Genomic DNA, 23,186 nt, shown 5'->3' with positions numbered 1-23,186 from the left:
CGTTTAGCCGGGTGTCCGATGAGATGATATAAATTGAACACATTTTTGGTTTGCCAGAATGCCTCTGGGTTAACATGTTTCAGTGTGATATAAAGTAAGTTTATACGTATTTTGCAATAAATTAAAAAATTTAATTCGTTTTTTTTTTTTTACATAGATGTTGAAAAACCAGGCCAAATAGAATCAGAGGCTCTTTTGAAATCAGGTAAATTGGTTAAGTTTTATCTTCAAAATTCATGCAATTGAACTTCAGTCAGGTATCTTGTAATTTAGGCTGACCAAAGTAATTCTATGTTTAACATAAACTGCTTATAGTGCACACAACTAAGTGTTTGAGATTTCACACGAATTTTGATAGCCCAAATGAAAGAAATCTCGAACTGTCTATTTTTAATATTAATGCCCTTTTGAATAACTTTAGAATTTTTTTTATCTGATGTGAAATATAGAATGTATTTTGCTCAGCCTTACCTGCATGTATATATCTTGTGTAATATATTATATTGTGTCCCTCTAATTGTTACATGCACATTGGTCTGGTTGCTTTAGTGGTCCTTAGGGAAGATTAACACACCTGAGAAATCTTATGTGGATGGAGAGTGGAGGATAAGCACAATAATATTTTGAAATTGAAAACTTTTAAGTTTACCTTAGTTATTTACTTTAAAGGTGCAGTTTTAGAAGAAAGTAATCTGAAAAAAAATTCCCTGCTGACTCAAACCCATGATCAGGAGTAGGGCTGCAACGGGTACCCGAAATAACCGAAAACCGTGGGTCGGGTTCGGTTCCATTTTTCCGTATTTCGGTTCGGGTTTGTTTTTTAAAATAGAATCATTATGTTGTCAAAATCTTCAAAGGTGGCTGTATTTTGATCAATTGTTAAATGATGGCATTGTGGACAAAACTGTAAATAATGACAGTTTATGTAAGATATGTCAGACGCATTGAAAATACGCCACAGGAGCAACATCGTCAATGACAAAACATTGAAAGCATGGATGGAAACGAGTTGAAGTGACAATGCTGTTTCTAGTACCATGGATGTCAAGTCTTAACCTCAGTCCACGTCCCCGAGTAATTATTGTGACAAAATACGATAAAGAATTTTGATTTTAACTGTATATTGAAATAGTTATATAGACCCGAACCGAAATACCTGAACCCGAAGTAAAAAATTTAGAACCGACCCAACCTGAAAATTTTTGGAACTGTCAGCCCTAATCAGGAGTCAACACATTATTCTACATGTACTGAGCAACCCAACTAGGCAATTAGATAAAGAGGATATTACAAGTATTGGTGGTATTTATGATGATCATTCATGTTTCGAAGGGAAGTGAACCATGATGTGTTATTCCTCCTTAAGATATATGTCATGACAGATTCTGATTGGCTGAACCATTTTTAACTTCGTTTTATAACAATTACATTAACTTACTTGACTTATTCCTGTTTGCTCCGTGGGGAGCATAGAGCCGCAACCACACCTCTCCAACATACCATATATATCAGGTTGTTTACATGTGGATCTAATTTCCACTTTGTTCACGACGATTTCTGAATCGCACAAAATAAATCCGCGTAAATTTGATACAAAGTTTTGTTTTTGTAATAGAGTTATGTTGCATACAGGTAATAGTTCGGTGAACATTCTGTGTTTCCCCCTATATCCAACAAGCGCCAGTTAACGTGTATGTAAGCCTCGGTGTTAATTTAATACAGGACAAGCTATTTAAATCGGCCATGTTCTTTGCTTCAATCAATGTATAATTATACCTGAGCTACTCTTACATGTAACGGGACATGGTTTATGGCTGTATTAAACTGAAAATGATTATCGACAAATATTTCGCCTTAGTACCATTACAGCTAACCAACAGTGATTTACTTTACTATACCGCCAAATTGTACATATTTACAATATACTTGAGTGTTAACAAAAGTGCAAACTTGAAATTGTTTTTGAAAACTGTTACTCGAAACAGATGTGTGATCAGCTGAGCGCATCTTCTGAAATTGACGAGATGAAGGTCAATTTATCTCTCACCCGGATGAAGCCACATGGAGCGAAATGGCTGACAAAGCTCTATGATTAATGCGAACAAAACCCGAAATCGTCAGAGATGGATTCAGAGAAGCAGTAATATCATCCATAATGAGATTTGATTATAATTGCGACAGTAACTCAGAAATCGTGTAAATCATTTCATTGACTGAATTTTTGCATAAAAAATTAAGAGTTATACGTATAAATACTGGATTTTCTCCCAATTCCTTCATAAGTTTAAATAATCATGAATTTTATTTTTGCTATGACTTTGAAATAGTGAAAATTTGATTCACGTTAATTTAATATACTGTTTTAGGTTCTGATTCATGGAAAAAAACGTGACGCGGAAAAAACCTGATATACGGTACTCTGTTTTGGGCTGCATTATTCAGCTGGGCCCAAGTAAAATCTGCCTCTCTGGCCTCTGCTTCTATGGTACTTCTCCAGGTTTGCCTGGGTCTCCCAACTTTCCTCTTCCCCTGTGGATTCCATTCAAGAGACTGCCGTGTGATATTGTCAGGTGGTTTACGCAGTGTATGGCCGATCCATCCCCATTTTCTCTTCCTTATGTCTATATTGATGGGATTCTGATTGGTTCTCTCCCATAGACTGTTGTTTGATATGGTGTCAGGCCATCTGATGTTTAGGATACAACGGAGACATTTATTGATGAAAGACTGGAGTTTGTTGTTAATAATTGTTGTTACCTTCCAGGTCTCAGAGCCATGAAGGAGAACTGCTTTTACATTGTGTTGAATATTCTGATATTGTTGTTGATGGAGTGTGCTTTGGAGTTCCATATTTGTCTGAGGGTATTGAATGCTTGTCTTGCCTTGTTGATTCTACTTTTTACATCGTCATCTGCACCCCCATCCTTGCTGACGACACTACCGAGATGAATCTGTCAGTTTCTTTGATGTTCTCTCCATTTAACTGGATTGATAATTCCTGTTTGTTGTTAATTCTCATCACTTCTGTCTTCTTGGTGTTTATTTTAATGCCAGTCTTTTGAGCTGCCGATGCTAATTGTGTCAATTTCTCCTGTGCATGTTGTTTGTGGGAGAGCAGGTCAATGTCACCTGCAAAATCCAGGTCCTCGAGCTGTTTGGTGAAGGTCCACTAGATTCCAGTCTTGTTACCCTTTGTTATTTCCTGCATGATCCAGTCTATAACAGTCAGGAATATGGTTGGTGACAGAATGCAGCCTTGTCTTACACCTGTTTCCACACTAAAAGGATCTGTGAGCTTACCGTTGTGGATGATGTGGGGCTTGTGGCATCCACATACAGATTCCTTATGATGTTAATGAACTTAGATGGAATTTCATAATGCTGTATTAACGTCCAGATGGTTGACCTATCCACGCTGTCAAAGTCCACAAAGGTTGAGTAAAGAGGAGACTGCCATTCTATGGACTGTTCAATGATGATACGGAGTGTGGCAATGTGGTCTCTGCATGATCTGTCTTGGCGGAACCCTGCTTGCTCTGATCTTAGTTTCTTGTCCAATGCCCCTTTCATTCTTTTCAAGATTATTCTTGTCAGAATTTTGCTGGCTATGTATAGGAGCATGATTCCTTGCCAATTTCCACATTGTGACAGGCCACCTTTCTTTGGTAGTTTAACCAGGTTTCCCATTTTCCAGGCAACTGGTGTTTTTCCCTCTTCCCATATCTTCGCAGGAGTGGTAGAAACATCTCTGCAGACTTAGGTGGGATAGCTTTGAATGCCCCAGGAGGGATACCGTCTGGACCAGCGGCCTTTCCATTTTTTAATGTCTTTATGGTCTTTGTGATATCTATTCTAGATGATGGCCCTGTATTGATGAGAAGTTCCTCAGCTGCTGGTGGTATGTTTGCGAGACTGTGGTGCTGGTCGATTTAGAACTTCCTTGAAATGCTCTACCCATCAGCTTTTTGTCCTGTATCACTGGTGATAATTTTGTCCTGTTTGTCTCTCACTGGGGTGTGTGTGTTCAAATTCTTTCTTAAAAGTGTTCTGGTTATTATACCCCCCGCAACAAGTTGTGGGGGGGTATACTGGAATCGGGTTGTCCGTCTGTCCGTCGCAATGGTTTCCGGGCTCTAAAGCATTATCCTTTCCACCTACCATCACCATATCATACATATGGACTACCCATGGGATGAAGATGTTCCCTATCGATTTTGGGGTCAAAAGGTCAAAGGTCACGCGCACTGGACATTGAAGTAGCAATATGGTTTCTGGGCTCTAAAGCGTTATCCTTTCCACCTACAGTCACCATATCATACATATGGACTACCCATGGGATGAAGATGTTCCCTATCGATTTTAGGGTCAAAAGGTCAAAGGTCAAGCACACTGGACATCGAAGTAGCAATATGGTTTCCGGGCTCTAAAGCATTATCCTTTCCACCTACAGTCAATTTATCATACATATGTACTACCCATGGGATGAAGATGTTCCCTATCGATTTTAGGGTCAAAAGGTCACGTGCACTGGACATCGAAGTAGCAATATGGTTCGGTTTGTCATGCCATTTGTTTTTTACACTCAGAAAAGAGGTAGTTTATACCTATTACCAACACCCTTTGGGAGATTGGGGTAAGCGGGGGGTATTCTTAGTGAGCATTGCTCACAGTACCTCTTGTTTCATATAGCCTTTTCATGTTGCTCTGTCTGGCTGCTTTCTCTGCCTCCTCGTTCATGTCATGCACTGTCTCCTGTCCTTCCTATTTTTGACTTGTTTGTTGGCTTCCCTGTATTCTGTTCCAAGTTTCTCCTTTTGCTGAGTATCCTGACACTGGGTGATTTTTTGCTTCAACTCTTTTCTTTGTTTCACTTTTCCCCATGATACTGCTGTCATCCACTCTTTGTGTTCCCTCATTTTCTTCCCTGGGTCTTCACTGCATGCATTTTCCCAGGTGTCTTGAAGCTTAACCCAATGATCTTCTATGGTTGCCTCTGTCAGACATTCTAGTGCCTCAAACTTGTTTATTACAATGTTGAACTCCTCTCTTTTCTCTTTGTTTTTAAGAAACTGAATGTTGAATTTGTTGTATGGTTTGATCGCTTTGTCTTTGAAAGCTCTAAGAATTTTTCCCATGATGAGCTCTTTGTGTTGTCTTCTCCCACCATTGCATTCAGATCTCCCATCACAATGTTTAGATCTCTATCTAACACTGACTGTAAAGTGGGATAAAATTCATCCTTTTCCTGTTCCTCTGCTGCATTTGTTGTCGCATAACATTGAAGGATCATTATCTTTCTTCCCTTGGAGTTGAAGTCTTGATGACACCGGTTTCCATGCTATCATTGCTTTTGTTGCTTCTGGTGACAACATAAGGGCAACTCCTTGGGTATGTGCATGGTCCTGTTTCTCGTGTCCAGAGTGTATGATGGTCTCTCCAGGAGATAAACGAACTTGTCCTCTTCCATTCCATCTTACTTCACATAAACCAAGTACCTTGATGTTATATCTTTTTATCTCTTTTGCTACCTGGGCAGATTTTCCAGTCTCATATAGGGATCTGATGTTCCAGGTCCCTATCCTGGTGTTAGCCTTAATCGACAGAAGATTTGTCTGTGAACTGGCTTCCTGTTGGCTCTCACCTGTGCACGTCATGAGTTCCACTTGAGAGCCATCTTCCGGATCTAGGTCTTGTAACTGTTGTGATGTTGCGGTTTCTGTAGCACTGGACCTTTTTTATAGGTCACCTGAGTAAACTCTGGTTGTCGTCCGTCGTGGTGCGTCGTCCATTGTGCGTTAACAATTGAACAGTTTAAACTTCTTTTGATAACTACCAGTTCAATTTTTTTCAAATTTGGTATGAAGCATCTTGGGACAAGGGGGGCATAAATTGTAAATTTCAGGATTCCTGCACCCCTGGGACCTTAGTGATGGGGCAAAAACTGCCCAAAATTGACCGATTTTCAAAATTCTTTTTCTCTAGAACTGCACATGTTTAAGAAAAACTAAATGCATTAAAATGTAAAGCAGGAAGGCTTCTACCAAAATTGTAAATTTCATGATCCCTGGGATAGGGGTTCTGACCCCAGGGTGGGGCCAAACTTAGTATATAGTGTTTATGGGTAATTTTGCTGATACTGTATAAAATCTAAATGCATACTAAGAAATACCAGAAAAGGATGTACAAAAAATGGTGAATTTCACAACCCAGGGTTTTGACTCTAGGATGGGTCCAAATTAGTAATGTCTTTTAATGTTTTAATGTTAATACACCTATTATATTATGTGAGTCCTTTCATCAGTGTATGAGGGCATTGAAAGTGTAAGAACACGTCTTGTTTTATACTTTTGCTGAATTTTTTGTAGATTTCAATAGCCCTTGGGAGTAGTGAAATTTTTTCACTAGTACTCAGATGACCGATAAGGCCTGTGGGCCTCTTGTTATGGGGTGGAGTTGCTAGCCCCATGCCCAACCCCCTGGACCCGGAGGACCGGTGGTTTTCTCTTGGGGTTTTCCTTCCCTCAGTCACTGGTTCCGGTTATTTAAAGGTGCCGGAGGCTCACCTTTCACCACTGTCGCTCAGCTACCGAAGCATTTCTAGGGTCACCAAGTTGTGGAAGTGTGACATGTGAATTGCTGGCGGAACCTGTTTGAGACGGTGGGCATTAACTCGAGGTTTTATTGATGACACCTAGTGACAATTAGTGGCATCCCTCGAGACCCATACCCGCATTTGACCCCCAATAACAATTACATATGGAGTTACTATTCGTGGTACGAATGTTCTCTTGTTTGTGGTGGAGTAATTCAAATTACAAAATGGCCAAAGTTGAATCTGATTGATCGATTTCTCTACAAGTTATTCTTTTTTACCAGACCTAGCACATTCCATAGTAGTTGTATCTAGAAATGTTGTGAGGTTTTACTCACACTATATATGCACTGTGATTTGATATGTTGAAGACAGTTTTCTGATCTACTTTTTTGTTATTCAAAGCTGGTTAGACTAAGCTTGTGATAGTTGTAAATTGTAGGCACTATTGATGACAAATTTACCAGCAAATTTATATGTACATGTATAAATGTGAGATTTGTAGATAATTTGGTACTCCCATTGATGTGAGAAAAAATATGCTCTTTTTAAAAATTTCATATTGATTTTTAAACTATAGGTGAAGGAAGACCTGCAGCAGAACAAAATAAAGAAGGTATTTTCTTGATTTTGTCCTTGTCTCCTTTACACATGTTTTTAGAAATTCATTAGCATGATACTTTTAAGTATATAAAAGGTGATTGCATGCATGCAGAATATGTATTGAAGCATGTCCTTTCTTGTGCCTGTTTCATTTTTGTTTCTGAATAGAAAACAGCACTCTGTCTATTTTGATAGGAAATAAAATAGATTCTTGTAAGGATTAAGATGCATTCATTCAACTCACAATATCTCTTTTCTTGATGGGGCAGTTTAATCATAGATTGACCAATGTAGTAAAAGTAGTTGAAAAAAAAAATACATTAAAAATTTCAATTGAATTATAGATAGTTTTCTTGAAGAAATATAGGAATTAATGCATATACATACACAAATAATGTACTACTTGTTACAAACATACTGTACCCCGTGACCATTGCATTGTGGTCTACCCTGTCAAATCAGATAAAAATGATGGGCTGGTTTGAATTATGATAGATTATTATATTTAGATATCACTAGAGGATATATTCTGTCTATATTAAATAATACAGATTAATGAGAGATTAAGCAGAAAGTTTGATGGTAACTTTAAATTAACACTTTGATTAGTATACAGAGAAATATCTTGTTTACTTATATATATATATATATATATATATATATATATAATTATATATATATACACACACACAGGTAATATTTTGAAAGTATCAATCTAAAAGTAACTGTTTTAAACTTTTTGCATCTTTAATTGGTAGACCTTCCAATGTACAGTAAAGTTGTTAAAAAGGACAAATCAAAGACGACAGGTAATGAATAAACACGTACCATATTGCATTTTATAGCTTTTAATCCGAAATACAAGCAAGTTTTAATCATTTTGAATTACTGTTTTAACGTAATTAAAAACAGATAAGGTTGGAAGTGACAAATCATCTGCTGATCCTGATGCACAACACCACGGAGATAATGGTATATTTTCATATTAAAGTTTATTTATAACTATTTTATGCACAGTAGAAGTATAATAGGCTTTCAAACTACATATAGCATTAAAAAAATCTCTTCATTTTTTGCTTTAATATGCTTTTCTGTGCAATATAATGTTTTATCAATTTCTTTACTGTAATTCAAACTTTTTATATATAAATGATATTTTTGATATCTTGATGGGATAATATTTTTGTACAAATAGGAACCATAAACTAATAGCAGTATGTTCTGGAAAAAAGCATCCCAAACAAATTTATCATATACAGGATCATTTTAAAAAAACGTTTGTACAATTGTATGTAGTTTTTTCTGGCAAGACAAGAAATTCTTAATTCTTCTTTCAGCCATACTAGGGTCCATTATCTATCTCTGTAATTTATGAAGTGTCAGATCGACATTTAACAATTCTAGAGGACCCATCTAAGAACTATTCAGATGAAAGTTTATAAATTCCTGTGCATTGTGTAATTTTATACTGAATCCCTATAGTGACCAGGACTTATGTCTTGATACAGATTGATTTGCATTCTATACTTATACAGACATGCATCTTTAATTATTTTAGTCATTCCCAAACAGACAAGCATTTAGCCACCTTACTACAGGCTTAATACTGCTAACATCTAACAAGAAATGTTTTGATCTGTTCTAATAAGATAATTATTGAGTATATGCTGAGACATACAGTGGAGACAGAACCTGATTTTTGTTTTAAAGTATTTGTGCATGAATATCTGAAGCTTTGCATATCTATAGTTTCCTGCCTCAGTCATGTAAAATGACCTCATTTCAGAAAACAATATACAATATGTAGGAAATGTATAGTATTAATCTGTATCAATTACACTCTTTGTTTGAAAAATTTGATAAATACATGTAGAATGTGTAGAGCTATACATTCCGATATGCCATTGATATTTCGATAAATAGTAATGGTAGCCACTTCCTGTTGCAGTTGTAAACAGTGCATGTATGAATACAGATGAATATAGTATGTATACTTCAGAGAATTCAGACAGAAATGAAAGTAGAATGTAAATGTAAGAAATAAACTTTAGTTTTGAAAATGCATGAGGGCATGAACTGCAACACACACACAGAGTCGCTCTTCTTCTTTTTTTTAATAGTGATAACTATGCATCAAGGCAAGAAGGAACCAGAATTTCAGTCAGAAATGCATTAAAATGAATTATTTTGAATCAACAAGTCAAGTTTATTCTTTTTGTTTATATTCTATAAAGGATGTGGTGACTATAAATGTAAGGAAGAAGGAACAAGAATATCAGTCGAAAATGCATTTTAAAAAATGCACCATTTTGAATCAATATTTTTAAAAATTTTCCCGGAGGAGCCCAGGGAGGCGTGAACTCACTCCTATGCCCTCCCCTTCAGGCTTCAACCCCCCACCCCCACCCCCACCCCAAACACGCACACACACAGTAAGGTCTAGATCCGTGACGTCACTATCATATGATTGGGAGTTCCAAGGTCCGTCAAGGTCATCTTGAATTTTGTAGAGTAGAAGTGTATCGATGTATTCATCAGCAAAACACATTATGTTCATGCTTCCTTCAAAGATGTGATTTGCCAACCTACCTACCATGTGATCCTATAATTTTCAGTGATGCAACAAAAAATTAACTCTGTAATACAGAGGAACCTGTCTAATCCGACTTGCACTGGGAGACAAATTTAATGTCAGAATATACAGTGTTTTGGAATAAGGAGTTTAAAAACAGTGAAAATATGAAATTGAGAATGAAAGTAAGGGTCAGAATGTCCAATGAAATGGATTGCGCAGGTGTTACATTAGGCAGTTTTCACTGAAATTGTATGTATTTCTTTTTACAGTGGAGCCTCGGTAATCCGGACGCCATTAATCCGGACGCTTCACCTTCCGGACGATTTTTCTAGGGAACAGAATTTTTATACATTATTTTGCATCATTAATCCGGAAATTCGTGTTCCGGATCCGGACGGTCACTTTTTACTGCAAAACGTTGTAATGCAATGAAAATTGTACCGTTAATCTGGACGGTAATTTTGTTTAGGGAAGGTCTGTGTCGGACAATTTTAGCAATGCGTAAATTATAAAGAAAACAAGCCAAACTGTCTAATTGAAGCGATTACCTGAACCCTGTCAACACCTCCCTCCAATTAGGTGGTGTGTGATGATAAGTCCGTTAGATAGCACGTGGCGATCGAGACATTGTATTGCCAATTTTCGCACATAAGATCTTTATTGCGTGTAGTGTTGAATTTTGTAAATAAATCTGTAGCATATTATTTTATAGTCTTGATCAATACCCAAATAGTATTAATGAATTAAACATCATGCCGTAATGATATTTTTTTTAACTGCTACACATATTAGTTGTACTGATTCGTAAATTGATATCGGATTATTCAAATCTAAAGAGTGTAGATTATACTTCTAGATTTTGGATTTTATACTGTTGATTGGCGTGAAATATACATGAATGTTCATGCACATGTATATGTAGTATAAGTTTTTAATGTTTAGAATGTCACGCATGTAGAATGTACCTGTGTACAATTGATTCTTGTTATGATGTAGAGCTTTATTGCTTTCGAATTTTTAAACTCTGGGTAGAAGTGAGAAAATTACCATTTTAAGGAAAATGACAATTAAATTCTGTATGTACCTGTAATGTTAGTTTCACCCGAGTTTTGTTCCGTTATTATCGCATCGTGAAAATAATAGGTGCGCGTGACTAGATCAAAGCAGTAGTAGGTCTTGATATTACGAGCTTAAATGATTTTGTTCTCCCGATATTGTCTTGGATAATTATAGAATAAGAAATATAAACTCTGGCAGATTGAATTTTGGTTAAAGAATGTTGTCAACTGACATGATAATCATGGAATTCTTATATCAACTTTGGATGAAGATTGTTTTAACAGACCGCTGAACCCGTGAATCGTGACAGATGGAAATTACCGGCCTCTTTAAGAAGTGAAAGTGTGATGAAATGTTTGAAGTGTAAATGATTATGTTAGTTACTAATGATTTATTTACTTATAGTTAAATAAAGTGCTTCATTATTTGTTTTAGTGCATACGGTACAGTTTTGTATATTTATTTGTAGGGATCATATGTATGTACAATGTAAGCACAAACAAATACACTGAACACGTACATTGAATTTTAGTGCTTTGAAATACATGTAAATGTTAACATTATCATAATTTATTTACTAATGCAAATGGTTAAATCCAATGATATACTAGTAATGTGTTTAATTCACTATGCATCAATAAAGTAGGCACATATCGGTTACTTATGCAAAGCTAGAAAATATGCGATTCAATTATCCGGACGCTTCATTTATCCGGACGATTTTGCTGGGAACCAAAGTGTCCGGATTAACGAGGCTCCACTGTATATACATATATATTTTATGATGATGCAAGCTTGTCAGTTTAAAGTCATTTCTAGTATGTCAGTTGCATACTGGGTATTTATTATATCCCCCGCAACAAGTTGTGGGGGAGGGGGGGGGGGGGGGGTTATACTGGAATTGGGTTGTCCATCTGTCTGTCCGTCCGTCTGTAGATGCAATGGTTTCCGGGCTCTAAAGCATTATCCTTTCCACCTACTGTCACCATATCATATATATGGACTACCCATGGGATGAAGATGTTCCCTATCGATTTTGGGGTCAAAGGTCAAGCGCACTGGACATCGAAGTAGCAATATGGTTTCTGGGCTCTAAAATGTTATCCTTTCCACCTACAGTCACCATATCATACATATGGACTACCCATGGGATGAAGATGTTCCCTATCAATTTTGGGGTCAAAAGGTCAAAGGTCATGCGCACTGGACATTGAAGTAGCAATATGGTTTCCGGGCTCTAAAGCGTTATCCTTTCCACCTACAGTTACCATATCATACATATAAACTACCCATGAGATGAAGATGTTCCCTATCGATTTTGGGGTCAAAAGGTCAAAGGTCAAGCGCACTGGACATTGAAGTAGCAATATGGTTTCCGGGCTCTAAAGCATTATCCTTTCCACCTACAGTCACCATATCATACATATGGACTACCCATGGGATGAAGATGTTCCCTATCGATTTTGGGGTCAAAATGTCAAAGGTCACGCGCACTGGACATTGAAGTAGCAATATGGTTCAGTTTATCATGCCATTTGTTTTTTACACTCAGAAAAGAGGTAGTTTATACCTATTACCAACACCCTTTGGGAGATTGGGGTAAGCGGGGGGTATTCTTAGTGAGCATTGCTCACAGTACTTCTTGTTTTCAGTATTACAGTGTTTCCACATTTAAAGATATGTACTGCAATATATCTCAAGTATAAATGTTATGTATATTTTAACACAAACAGTGTTACCCAGTAGATTTGATTTTTATCTTTCACAGATGATGCCACCATCATGAAAAAGAGAATAGAGAAGCTTAAAACTCTGCAGAAGTACCTGGTTCACATCCTGAAGAAGGAGATCTCTGTCACGGATTTAAAAGAAAAGTCAATCATCCATTCAAAATCCCTTAGAGAACATATCGAAGAGCCACTTCGGAAGGATCTCCAGAGTGTAAAAACTAGTGATGATTACAGTACACTGGACATGTCCTTAGTGTTCGTATTGCTTAGGAATTTCTGTCCTAACATAAAGCCGCCAACTAAAGGTTGGGATTATGAACCTCCGGACACCGAGAGGACAGTTGGTGCAGACATTGAAAGAATACGACAAATGTGGAACAAATACTGCGACAATAACTGCGAATTTAAAGACATGGATGATGTTTTCAATAGGATGAAACAAAAATATGGTACATTGGCAGTGGAAGAGAGTAACAATACATCATCAGATGAAAAGGAAAGCTTTGAAAATGTGAAGGACAAAATACAGAGTAAGTATGGGTCGGATCAAAAGATGAAGGTTACATATATGTATTTATACTAAGATGTTTCCATTTATTATAACCCCTGAACGAAGTTCAAGGGGGTATATAGGAATCACTCTGTCTGTCCGTCCGTCCATCTGTCGGTGCAGATTCGTGTCCGGGCCATAACTTCTTTGTACCTCTTGTTAAATCAGCATTAAAGGGAAAGGCAACCCTAACCATATATTTGCTTTTATGAATAAAGTATTACTTACTGATATCGTAATTGACAGTCTTTAACAACAAAAATCCTTGCTTAACAATTAAATCAATATTAATCTGTCGTTTATTTGAAATTACCCGCCGCTAAGAGAATGGCCATTGAAGTTTAATTTATGACGTCATACCGTACGTCTATTCTGGTTTATTTCATCAGCAGACTGTAAACTTGACAAGTCGCGAACAGTTAAGTTTGGAGCCATATAGATTTGAGCCCATTCTTTCGCAAGAAGAAATTGAGAAAAGAGTCGCAGACAAGGCAGACGGTAAATGTTCTTCATACCAATGTCTTGAACCTCAACTTGTCATTACGCAAATGATGGATCCACAGTTTACGTAGTCTTTTCTTTTCAAATGACTTGGTTAGGTCGGGAATTTCGAGGAGAAAAAACCCCCAACCTTTTTTCACATCTCCCCTTTGCATTAGTCTAATTAACTGCTTGCCAGGAAGGCATCAACCTATTTATTCGTAAGATCTACCACATGCACATCTTTGATCTCACAGGTGCTTGGGTTTAGGCCCCCCCCCCCCCCCCCCCCCCCCCCCCCCCCCTTCCGAATATCCGAATAAGCTACATGAGTTAATTGAATTAATTTTTTTGTTGAAAATATTTCTAATGCATGTCAATGTCTTGCATACCCATAGAGTCCAAAATACATGTAATTCAAAATAAGCCCTTTTAAAAAAATACCCTCATTGGTTATTATAAGTTCTGTTATAATAACCAGTGAGGGTATTTTTTTAAAGGGCTTAATTTGAATTATTTTGGACTTTATGGGTATGCAAGATGTTGTTGACATGCACTAGAAATATTTTCAAGAAAAAATAAAATAATTAAATCAATTCATGTAGCTTATTCGGAGAGTGGGGGGGGGGGGGGGGGGGGGGGGGGGGGGGGGTCCTGAACCCAAGCACCGGTGGATTATCTTAGAATCTCATCAAAACCGGAACAGATGGCGTGACGTCAAAATTATTGATTTTTGTGGTCTTGAATACAAAAGAGTTGCACATCATGGCAGCCTCTATAGATCGCGGGAATTTCAATTTTTGACGTTTTCAAATTAGTACTGGAGCTTATCTAGGCCATATATCAACAGAATTGTATGACAAATCTTTATCATATGATTAATCCTATCATTTATCATGTAAAAATCTTTTGGGTTGCCTTTCCCTTTCACAGTTGTAGACAACAAATGAAAAAAATATTTATTTTATGCATTTTGTTTCATGTTCATGCCTTATTTTGTTGAATTTTGCTCTTTAGCTCTGACACCTGAGCCAAGATCTCAAGTGAGATTTTCTGATAATGTTTGTCTGGCGTCCATCTATGCGTAAATTTTTAACATTTTCTACTTCTTCTCCAGAACAGCATTGCTAATTTCAGTTAAACTTGCCATAAAGCATGCTTGGGTAAAGAGTATTCAAGTTTGTTCAAATGAAGTGCCACACCCTTTTTTAAGTGAGGATAATTAAGAATTGGTAAACATTTTGTGACATCTTTTATAAAATTTTCTAATCAAGAACCACTGGGCCAATTATAGAAAAAACTTGGCACAAATCATCCTTTTGGTAAAAGGGATTCAAGTTTGTTCAAATGAAGGTCTTTCTCCTTCCAAAGGGAGATAATCAAGAAAAGGCAAAAATAGTGTGCAATCATTTAAATATCTTCTCAAGAATCACTGAGCCAGAAGTTTGAAAAATACATGAAAACTTTCTGACTAAGTGTGAATTCAAATGTTCAAATCATGGTCCCTGGAGGTAGGGTGGAGCCACAATAGGATATAAAATTTTCATATGGGAATATACAGGAAATTAGTTAAAACAAATTCTTTTCAAGAATGGCAGGACCACAATAAATCATATCAAAATGCAAACATTCCAAAGATGTGTGAATTCAAGTTATTTTTATGCCCCTGTGACTAAAATTTGGAGGTAGAGGTATACTATAGGGTTATTGAACTTATATTGGTGAATATTGGCACGAGTTGGCTGTGAAAATGCACGAGCTTGCGAGTGCATTTTGACAGCCAACGAGTGCCAATATTCACGTATATAAGTTCAATAACCCTTTTATTATATAGCTAAAGTATTTAGTTGTTACATTATATCCCTTTTCACTCAAAATACTCCAAAATAGATGAGAATTCATCAATATTGGCATCTAAGGTGAAGGTGTGCAATATCAGCATGCATTTCTTAACTGTTCAATATTTAACCTGTCATTAATGCATGAAGCAAACTGATTTTGTGAATGGGGACATCATAATTTATGTACAGTAAAACATTTTGCTAAGTAAATATCAAATACCGGCTCTGTCAGATTCAGAGGACCGTTGTCTGCCATTTTGGCTTGTTTACGTCGTTACGGTAACGTCAATATTGAACGCTCATACTCGGAATGTTTCGGGTGCATACAATTTATGCAATGCAAAGTTAGCGTTCAATAAATTCTCAAGATATTGAACGCTAACATCCTCTAGATTTTACGCAGACTTTATAATAGACTATTTATTAGCTATATGATAAATACTATTATTGTCCCCTCTGTCTGTTGGAAACTGGAACCTTGCTCATAATATTTGAATGGTGAGTGATGGGGCTCTCATATTTCTTGTGCATTCCTTGTGACAAGACCTTTCTTTTGGTACCAAAGTTTTTGACCTTGTGACGGAGTTTGACCTTCTTTTAAGAAAATTCAACTTAAACCATATCTCCTGAACCATTAAAGGTAGGGCTTTCATATTTTTTGTATAGATTCCTTATGACAAGACATTGAATTTTATACCATGATTTTTGACCTAGTGACCTTGTATTATAATTATGTTGTAAACCATTGGGCCCACAATTTGGGGTCAAACATTTTATGGGAATAATCATGATAAAGATTGCCAAATATCTTTTAAAAATCACAACAGCTGAGCAACAGCAGGGCCAAGGTGACTCACATGAGCGATATGGCCCATGGGTCTCTTGTTTGTTATATGAAATATGGCACAAAATGTTTATGCTTGACATTATGTTTTTGCGTCATTTTGGTACAGAATCTGAAACGTTCTACTTTACCATTTTTGCATTCGCTCACCGTGTGTTAACTGTGCGTTCACCGTTCGCTCTCTGTGTATTCACCGTGCGCTCTCTGTTTACAGTTTAGTGCTCACCGTGCGTTCACCGTTCACAAAGCGTTCACTGTCATTCGGAACACCAAATCAAAGGATCGATTTTCATAGCAAGACAAAAATGAAAAAGGAACGTGTGCATAAGAGTGAAAGTAAACTTTCTTATTATATCAGAAATTTAATTTATCAAGTACAAATATCAAGATTATCAACTGCGAAAATTCAAGGAAACCTGGAGATCACTCATCAATATCAAAGAATGGAGCAAATCATTGTTATCATCATTACAAAACACAAGTATTGTTTGGTTAAAAAGTGGGAGAAGTTCTGAATTAGAGAAAAATGCAAGAGCCTTCAGTTATAAATTCAACCCTTATACATGTAGCGAAGAACGAGCAACGAGCGCTGGTACGTGTACGAAAACGAGGCAGTTTATTTCAGTATCTATATTTACCTACATCGAACATTTAGCCATATGTCACGGACTCCTACTATTATGCCCAAATAATTTTTAGAACGAGTTGTCTTCCCTTAACCCACTCTTCAATACCCAACATCCGGGTACCTCTGTTTATGTTCGGGCAGCCATTTTGTTTCATGCGGATTTTTCTCTGGTGAAAAATTAACAGACTTTTTACCTACTACTGTGCATTTATCTTTTATTTACTTGACATAGATACTTGAGCTAGAGTGTTCTGTCGGTTTAAGAGCATTTTTTGAACTGTATTTGATTTTATACTCTATTTTAGTTAAGTTTATCGTTCTTCGTGTCGACCACGCGGTTCAAGCATGGCAGAGGATTCGTATAAGGAATGTAAACAATGTTGCAGGGAGATGTCGTACATTGATGAACATGAAGATTGTTATCGACATCGGTCTTGCTCAGAAGCTCTTCCTTGTAAGGTCTGTAGAACTTGGTCTAAAGAGAAACGTGGCTATCCAAGCTTTATCTCAGCTGTTTCACGCTATGGCCGATGTGACTTCCAGAGTTATGCTTACCTCTGTAACTGCTAGAAGTCTTTATTTGAAAGACATGGCTTTTAAAAATAAAGCAACTAAGAATAAATTGCTATGCCAGTCTGCAATTGGTCCTAAATTGTTTGGGGGAAAGTTTTTTGAGGTTTTGCATAGCAGTGCAGAGAACCTGCGAGATGCGAAGGAAACTCAGCATCTCAGGGATTTGAAGGGAAAAGACTTGAAAAGGAAAGTTAATGACTCCAGAGGGTCAAAAGCTTCAGAGAAGACAGCATACTCGATTCCTAAAAAGAGGAATTTTGAAATTTATAATAGACAAGTTAGGTCAAAGGATTGTTCTTCCTTTTGATACAGACCACAGGGTAAATAAAACTTTAAAAAGCTGGAAAGCCCTAAATTGGGGTTTCGCCCGAGAAAACAGTAGGTAGAATCGAAGCACAGATTCTGCCAGTTGGAGGCAGACTGTCGGGATTCGTAGAGAAATGGAAGCAGATAACTTCCGATCAATGGGTTGTGAACATAGTCCAAGAAGGACTTCGTCTTCAGTTTTCTTCCAGGCCGGCAAAAAGCAGCATAAGAGAAACTGCATTCAGTTCATTACAGAAAAATATATGTATATCCGAAGAAATAAGAGATTTATTAGAAAAAAGAGCAATAGAATCAGTACCAAAGAGCCAGGAAGGCTTAGGTTTCTACCTCTGTGGCTGAGTGGTTAGAGCATCGTGCTCAAAATCATATGGCCTCTCACCTCTGGTCGGCGCAGGTTCGAATCCCGCTCATGCCGGTAAGTGAGAAAGCTTCCCAGTTTACTTTCAGAAGGTCGGTGGTCTTTTCCCAGGTACATTGTATCTGGGTTCTCTCTTCCACCAATAAAAAAAACTGGGCGCCACCAGATAACTGAAATATTGTTGAGTGTGGCAGAAAACATCAAAATCAAATCAATCTACAGCACGTTCTTTTTAGTTCCAAAGAAGGGCGGAGGGTTTTGTCCAATTTTGAATTTGAGAAATCTAAATGTACACTTTAATGTTCCTCACTTCAAGATGGAGACTTTCAGAACAATCAAACAGGCTGTAAAGAAAGGAGACTGGGTGATGACCCTAGACCTAAAAGATGCATACTTCCATGTACCAGTATGTCAACAACACAGACAGTACCTACAGTTTTGCTTTCAAGGAAATCATTATCAGTTCAGAGTAATGCCATTTGGACTGGCAGTAGCTTAAAGGGTTTTCACCAAGATAATGGCAGTAATAGCTAGGCCAGTTTCTGAGATCACATCAGATTCACATATTCATGTACCTGGACGACTGACTAATCAAGAGCCAACACCATCACATGCTGATACAGCAAAGGGAATTTATACTGAACCTGCTTCACAGTTTGGGCTTGTTGGTGAATTGGCAAAAGTCCCAATTAACTCCAACTCAGGAGGTAGATTACTTGGGGGGCTTACTTCAATCTGACAGAAGGAGTAGTATTCCTTTCAGAAGAGAGGTTTCAGAATCTTTCAGAAGAAATTGCCCAGATGCAGAGAGCAACACAAATACAAGCTCACAAATTTCTCAGGCTCCTGAGATTAATGACAGCATGTATAGATTTAATTCTATTAGCCCGCTTGCATATGTGGCCTGTCCAATTTTATTTCCTGTCTTTATGGCAACCACACAGAGACAGTTTGTTGGCCATGATTCCTATCGATCAGACAATAGGATGAATATATTCAAAGGAGTTCTTCTTTACCAGGAAGAGCCAGAGGTACTTTGGACAGATGCTTCAGAAATGGGGTGGGGTGCTCATTTAGACACTGTTCAAGTGGCAGGGAAATGGAGTATTTCCCAACAGAGCCATCACATAAACTGGCTAGAAATGAAGGATGTGCAATTGGCCCTAGTGCAGTTTTTACCCCAAGTCAAAGGCAAACGAGTCCTTCTCAGATGCGACAATTCAACAGTTGTCTCATACATCAACAAGGAAGGCGGCACCAGATCGATGCTACTTTGTCTGTTGACATGGGAGATTTTTCAATGGGCAAGGAGTCACAGTATTGTACTCAGTGCAGCCCACATTCCAGGAAAAAGGAACATTCTTGCAGACGATCTGTCCAGGGGTCGATCAAACATTCGACTCACAATGGAGCCTGAATGAAGGTATAGTGAAATGCATTTTTCAGGGTTTCGATTTCCCGAATATAGATCTCTTTGCAACCTGGGAGAACAGGAAGCTTCAGGTATATTGCTCTCCATTTCCAATGGAGGGAACCTTTGCAACAGATGCACTGAGTGTGAGTTGGACAGGGATGTATTCATATACATTCCCCCCTCCAGTTCTGCTCCACTTAATTCTCAAGAAAGTAACTCAGGAGCCCTGTTCAATGATATTAATAGCCCCACATGCACCACACCAGTCATGGTATCCATTGCTCCTGGAACTCCTCAAGAAAAATTCCAGTAGTGTCAAGAATGTTAACACAGAAAAGAGGTCAAGCTGTTCATCCAGACCCAGAAAGTCTAAGGCTAGTAGCTTGGAAAATATCCAGCATAAGCCGACTAAGAGAAAATTTTCTTCAAAAGCTCAAAGGTATATGGATAAGAGCGGAAGAGTATCAACCAAAAGAGTTTATGAGGCTAGACTGTGGATATACAGAAGCTGGTGTAGTGAACAATGTGTCAGTCCACATTCTGCCCCTATAGAGGACATGGCAAATTTTCTGATATATTTGCACGATCGAGACAAAAGGATGCAGAGCATCCACCATCTCTGGTTATAGGGCAGCTATTTCCACAGTTCACAAGGGCTGGAGCAAGAGTACAGTAAGTTCTGAAAAGAGATTGACTGACTTGATTAAAGGGATTTTCAATTCAAACCCTTCAGTTAAGCCATTGTTACTTAATTGGGATTTGTCAACTGTGTTATAGGCTCTGACCAAACCCCCTTTTGAGCCCATTGAGTCTATAGATATCAAATATTTGACTTGGAAAACTATTTCTGGTGGCTTTAGCATCTGCAGCACGCATGAGTGAAATACATGCTTGATCAGTCAAGGAATGAAATTTTAGAAAAGAACCTTCAGGAATTCGACTTCTTCCTAATCTACAGTTTTTAGCCAAGACTCAGCTACTTGGTAAAGTATGGAATCCCATATTTATTCCTAGATTTGACAGGTTTTCAACAGAGCCAGATGATCTGTTGCTGTGTCCATGCAGATGTTTAAAGATGTACAGAAAGAGTACAAAGGATTTCAGAAATCGAAAATGATGCGCTTTTTCTTACATACCAAAAGAATTTACATAGGCCTGCAGCAAAAGCATCTATTTCTAGATGGATTGTTTCCCTCATTAAACATGTCTATGAAAATTCACCTGAACTGAACTTGAAGGAAGTTAGAGCTCATGATACCAGACGCTTGGCATCATCTTGGGCCCTGTTTAATGGAGCCTCAGTGAAAGGGATTTTTCAAGCAGCTCACTGAGCCTCTGAGAATACCTTCACCTCATTCTATTTCAAAGATGTATCTTGGGGAGAGGAAAGCTTTGCCAGATCTTCTATTTTGAAAACAATGAAGTGGGCAAAGAAAAAGAAACAGTAAGGGTGAGAAGATTTTTTAATTTACTCTAATCCCTCCTTTTATGGCTACAAATTCTGTTTGTTGCAAAATGTTCGATGCAGTTAAGTATAGATACTGAAATAAACTGAGGGTTTTTAAAGGTAAAACCCCTGTTTATAAGATATCTATACTTACATGTACCTGCATATTCCCTTCCCATCTCCCCACTTTTAGAGTTTTAAGGGGTGTATTTTATTTTTTCCCTCACATAAATTGAGGTACCGGGATGTTGGGTATTGAAGAGTGGGTTAAGGGAAGATAACTCGTTCTAAAAATTATTCGGGCATAGTAGTAGGAGTCCGTGACATATTGCTGAATGTTCGATGTAGGTAAGTATAGATATCTTATAAACAGGGGTTTTACCTTTAAAAACCCTCAGTTTCAGTTAATAAATACCTTGCCCCCATCCGAATTATCATTTTAACATTTTCAGGTTTGAGCAAAAGCACAATTTATTGTATTTTATTTTGTCTCACTTGACAACAATTCTATATAAGTTTTTTATTTTTCTTAAGCCTCCCCCTCTCTTACTTAAAAAAACCCCGATGCTACACTGTACAAATCAATGCACATTCGTGTCCAAAGTATTTCTGATTATTTTACGCCTGTATTTATGAGAGACATTGTCAATTTTGAAATGTATTTACTCCTTTCCCCAAATTTGAAACTTTTGAATCATATGTTTCTAATATAAAGATGAAATATTTCTCATACATTTCTGCTCCACATATGATATACGTATAGTTCAGTTCAATAAACAGTTATATCCGCATCAAAAATATACAAATATTGCACAATCTTAATGTAAATTCATGGTCACACGATTTATTTTGTATGTATGTACATTAATTCTGGGATTATTTCCTCAGGTCGATATACTATACATGTATTTGCAGTAAAGTGAATTACGCAAAATCTACGTGGGGATAAACCTTTTATACTAATTAGAAGTGTTCAGGTGTCAACACGAGGTACCTGTTCTACCCGTGTTGGTTGTTTAATGCATTTATCTTCACTCCTTTCGGGGATGTTTATTTTAATTGTGTGTAATCCAAACGGCCACACTCGTAAAATTTGAAGTCATGCATGCATGTACACCTGTAAATTCTTGGTGCTAATTACTAGACTATCATTATTTCACATGCATCGTTTATACTCTTGTATTAAGAAATTAAATGATATGCATCTAAAGTCAAAATATATATAATTACATTTAGTATACCGAGATGACGAACCAATATTCATGATTTATGAAAACGTCAAGAATTCTTAACATTACATGTATAAAATATATTTTCCTACTTTTCATGCATACATCTATCTGTACATGTAATACTGTAAACAATGTACATATGAAATTTTCTTTTCTTTTTGCATGATTGCTACATGTATTGATATGAAATTAAAGATCATTTTCACAAGAAATATACATCCAGTACTTGCACAAAAATGGACAAACAGATGTATTAATTGATATGTATATTCTACACCTGATTATAAAGTATATAAGTACAATCCAAGGGAAAATCCAAACTATATACTGAATGAATAGACTATTTTGCATTCACCGTGCGCTCACCGTTCGCTCTGTGTGCGCTCACTGTTCGCTCTGCGTGCGCTCACCGTTCAAGTGGGAAAGTAGAACGTTTCAGGGACTGTACCATGTCATAATGGAAAGCCTTCTGTCATATAATGTTCATTTGATTGCCTCAAACATCAGTGCATTATCCAATCAAAATATAGATTATAAAACAGTTGCATCTCTAATAATTTTTTTAGGTATAAAGCTGAATCCAGATTGTGTCGTCGATCATGGCATTGTGATAACAGAGGGAGTAAAGACTGCTTTACAGCTTCTAACTACAAAGAACGTGGTGATCTGTAGAGGGGCCATTGGATGTGGTAAAACACATGCTTTAAGAGCAATTCAGAAGAAATATGAAGAGAAAGGGTGGAAATCAAAATGGATGGAAAAAATTCTGCTAGAAGAAATTCATGATGAGAAAACATTGGTAGTTTGTGACAATATGTTTGGCAGGTTTGGTTGTAATACTTTCTCATCAAAGCAAATTTCGAAAATTGAAAATTTACTGGAGAAAATGTCAGAAAATCAGGAAGGGAGCATCAAAGTTGTTGTTGGAATTCA

The 23,186-nt window shown here is 37.2% G+C and overlaps 1 protein-coding gene across 6 annotated transcripts in view; it reads left to right on the top strand.

The window, feature by feature from the left end:
• The window catches only part of LOC125682114 (uncharacterized), a 49,375-nt gene that overhangs the window by 21,870 nt on the left and 4,319 nt on the right, over positions 1–23,186 (top strand). For 2 of the 6 annotated variants that reach the window (XM_056160129.1, XM_056160122.1), the window contains exons 8-13: positions 158–205; positions 7,173–7,208; positions 7,954–8,004; positions 8,108–8,167; positions 12,598–13,089; positions 22,820–23,186. The exon at positions 22,820–23,186 is cut by the window's right edge and continues 4,319 nt beyond it. In XM_056160129.1, coding sequence (XP_056016104.1) covers positions 158–205; positions 7,173–7,208; positions 7,954–8,004; positions 8,108–8,167; positions 12,598–13,089; positions 22,820–23,186 — 1,054 coding nt within the window. The remainder of the gene's footprint in view (positions 1–157; positions 206–7,172; positions 7,209–7,953; positions 8,005–8,107; positions 8,168–12,597; positions 13,090–22,819) is intronic. The other 4 variants (XM_056160142.1, XM_056160138.1, XM_056160146.1 and 1 more) reach the window with 2 other exon arrangements.

This window comes from Ostrea edulis, chromosome 1 (genome assembly GCF_947568905.1).
Source record: "Ostrea edulis chromosome 1, xbOstEdul1.1, whole genome shotgun sequence".
Taxonomy (NCBI): Eukaryota; Metazoa; Mollusca; class Bivalvia; order Ostreida; family Ostreidae; genus Ostrea; species Ostrea edulis.
The sequence above is the reverse complement of the archived record's forward strand: the minus strand, read 5'-3'. Positions and strand labels throughout refer to the sequence as shown.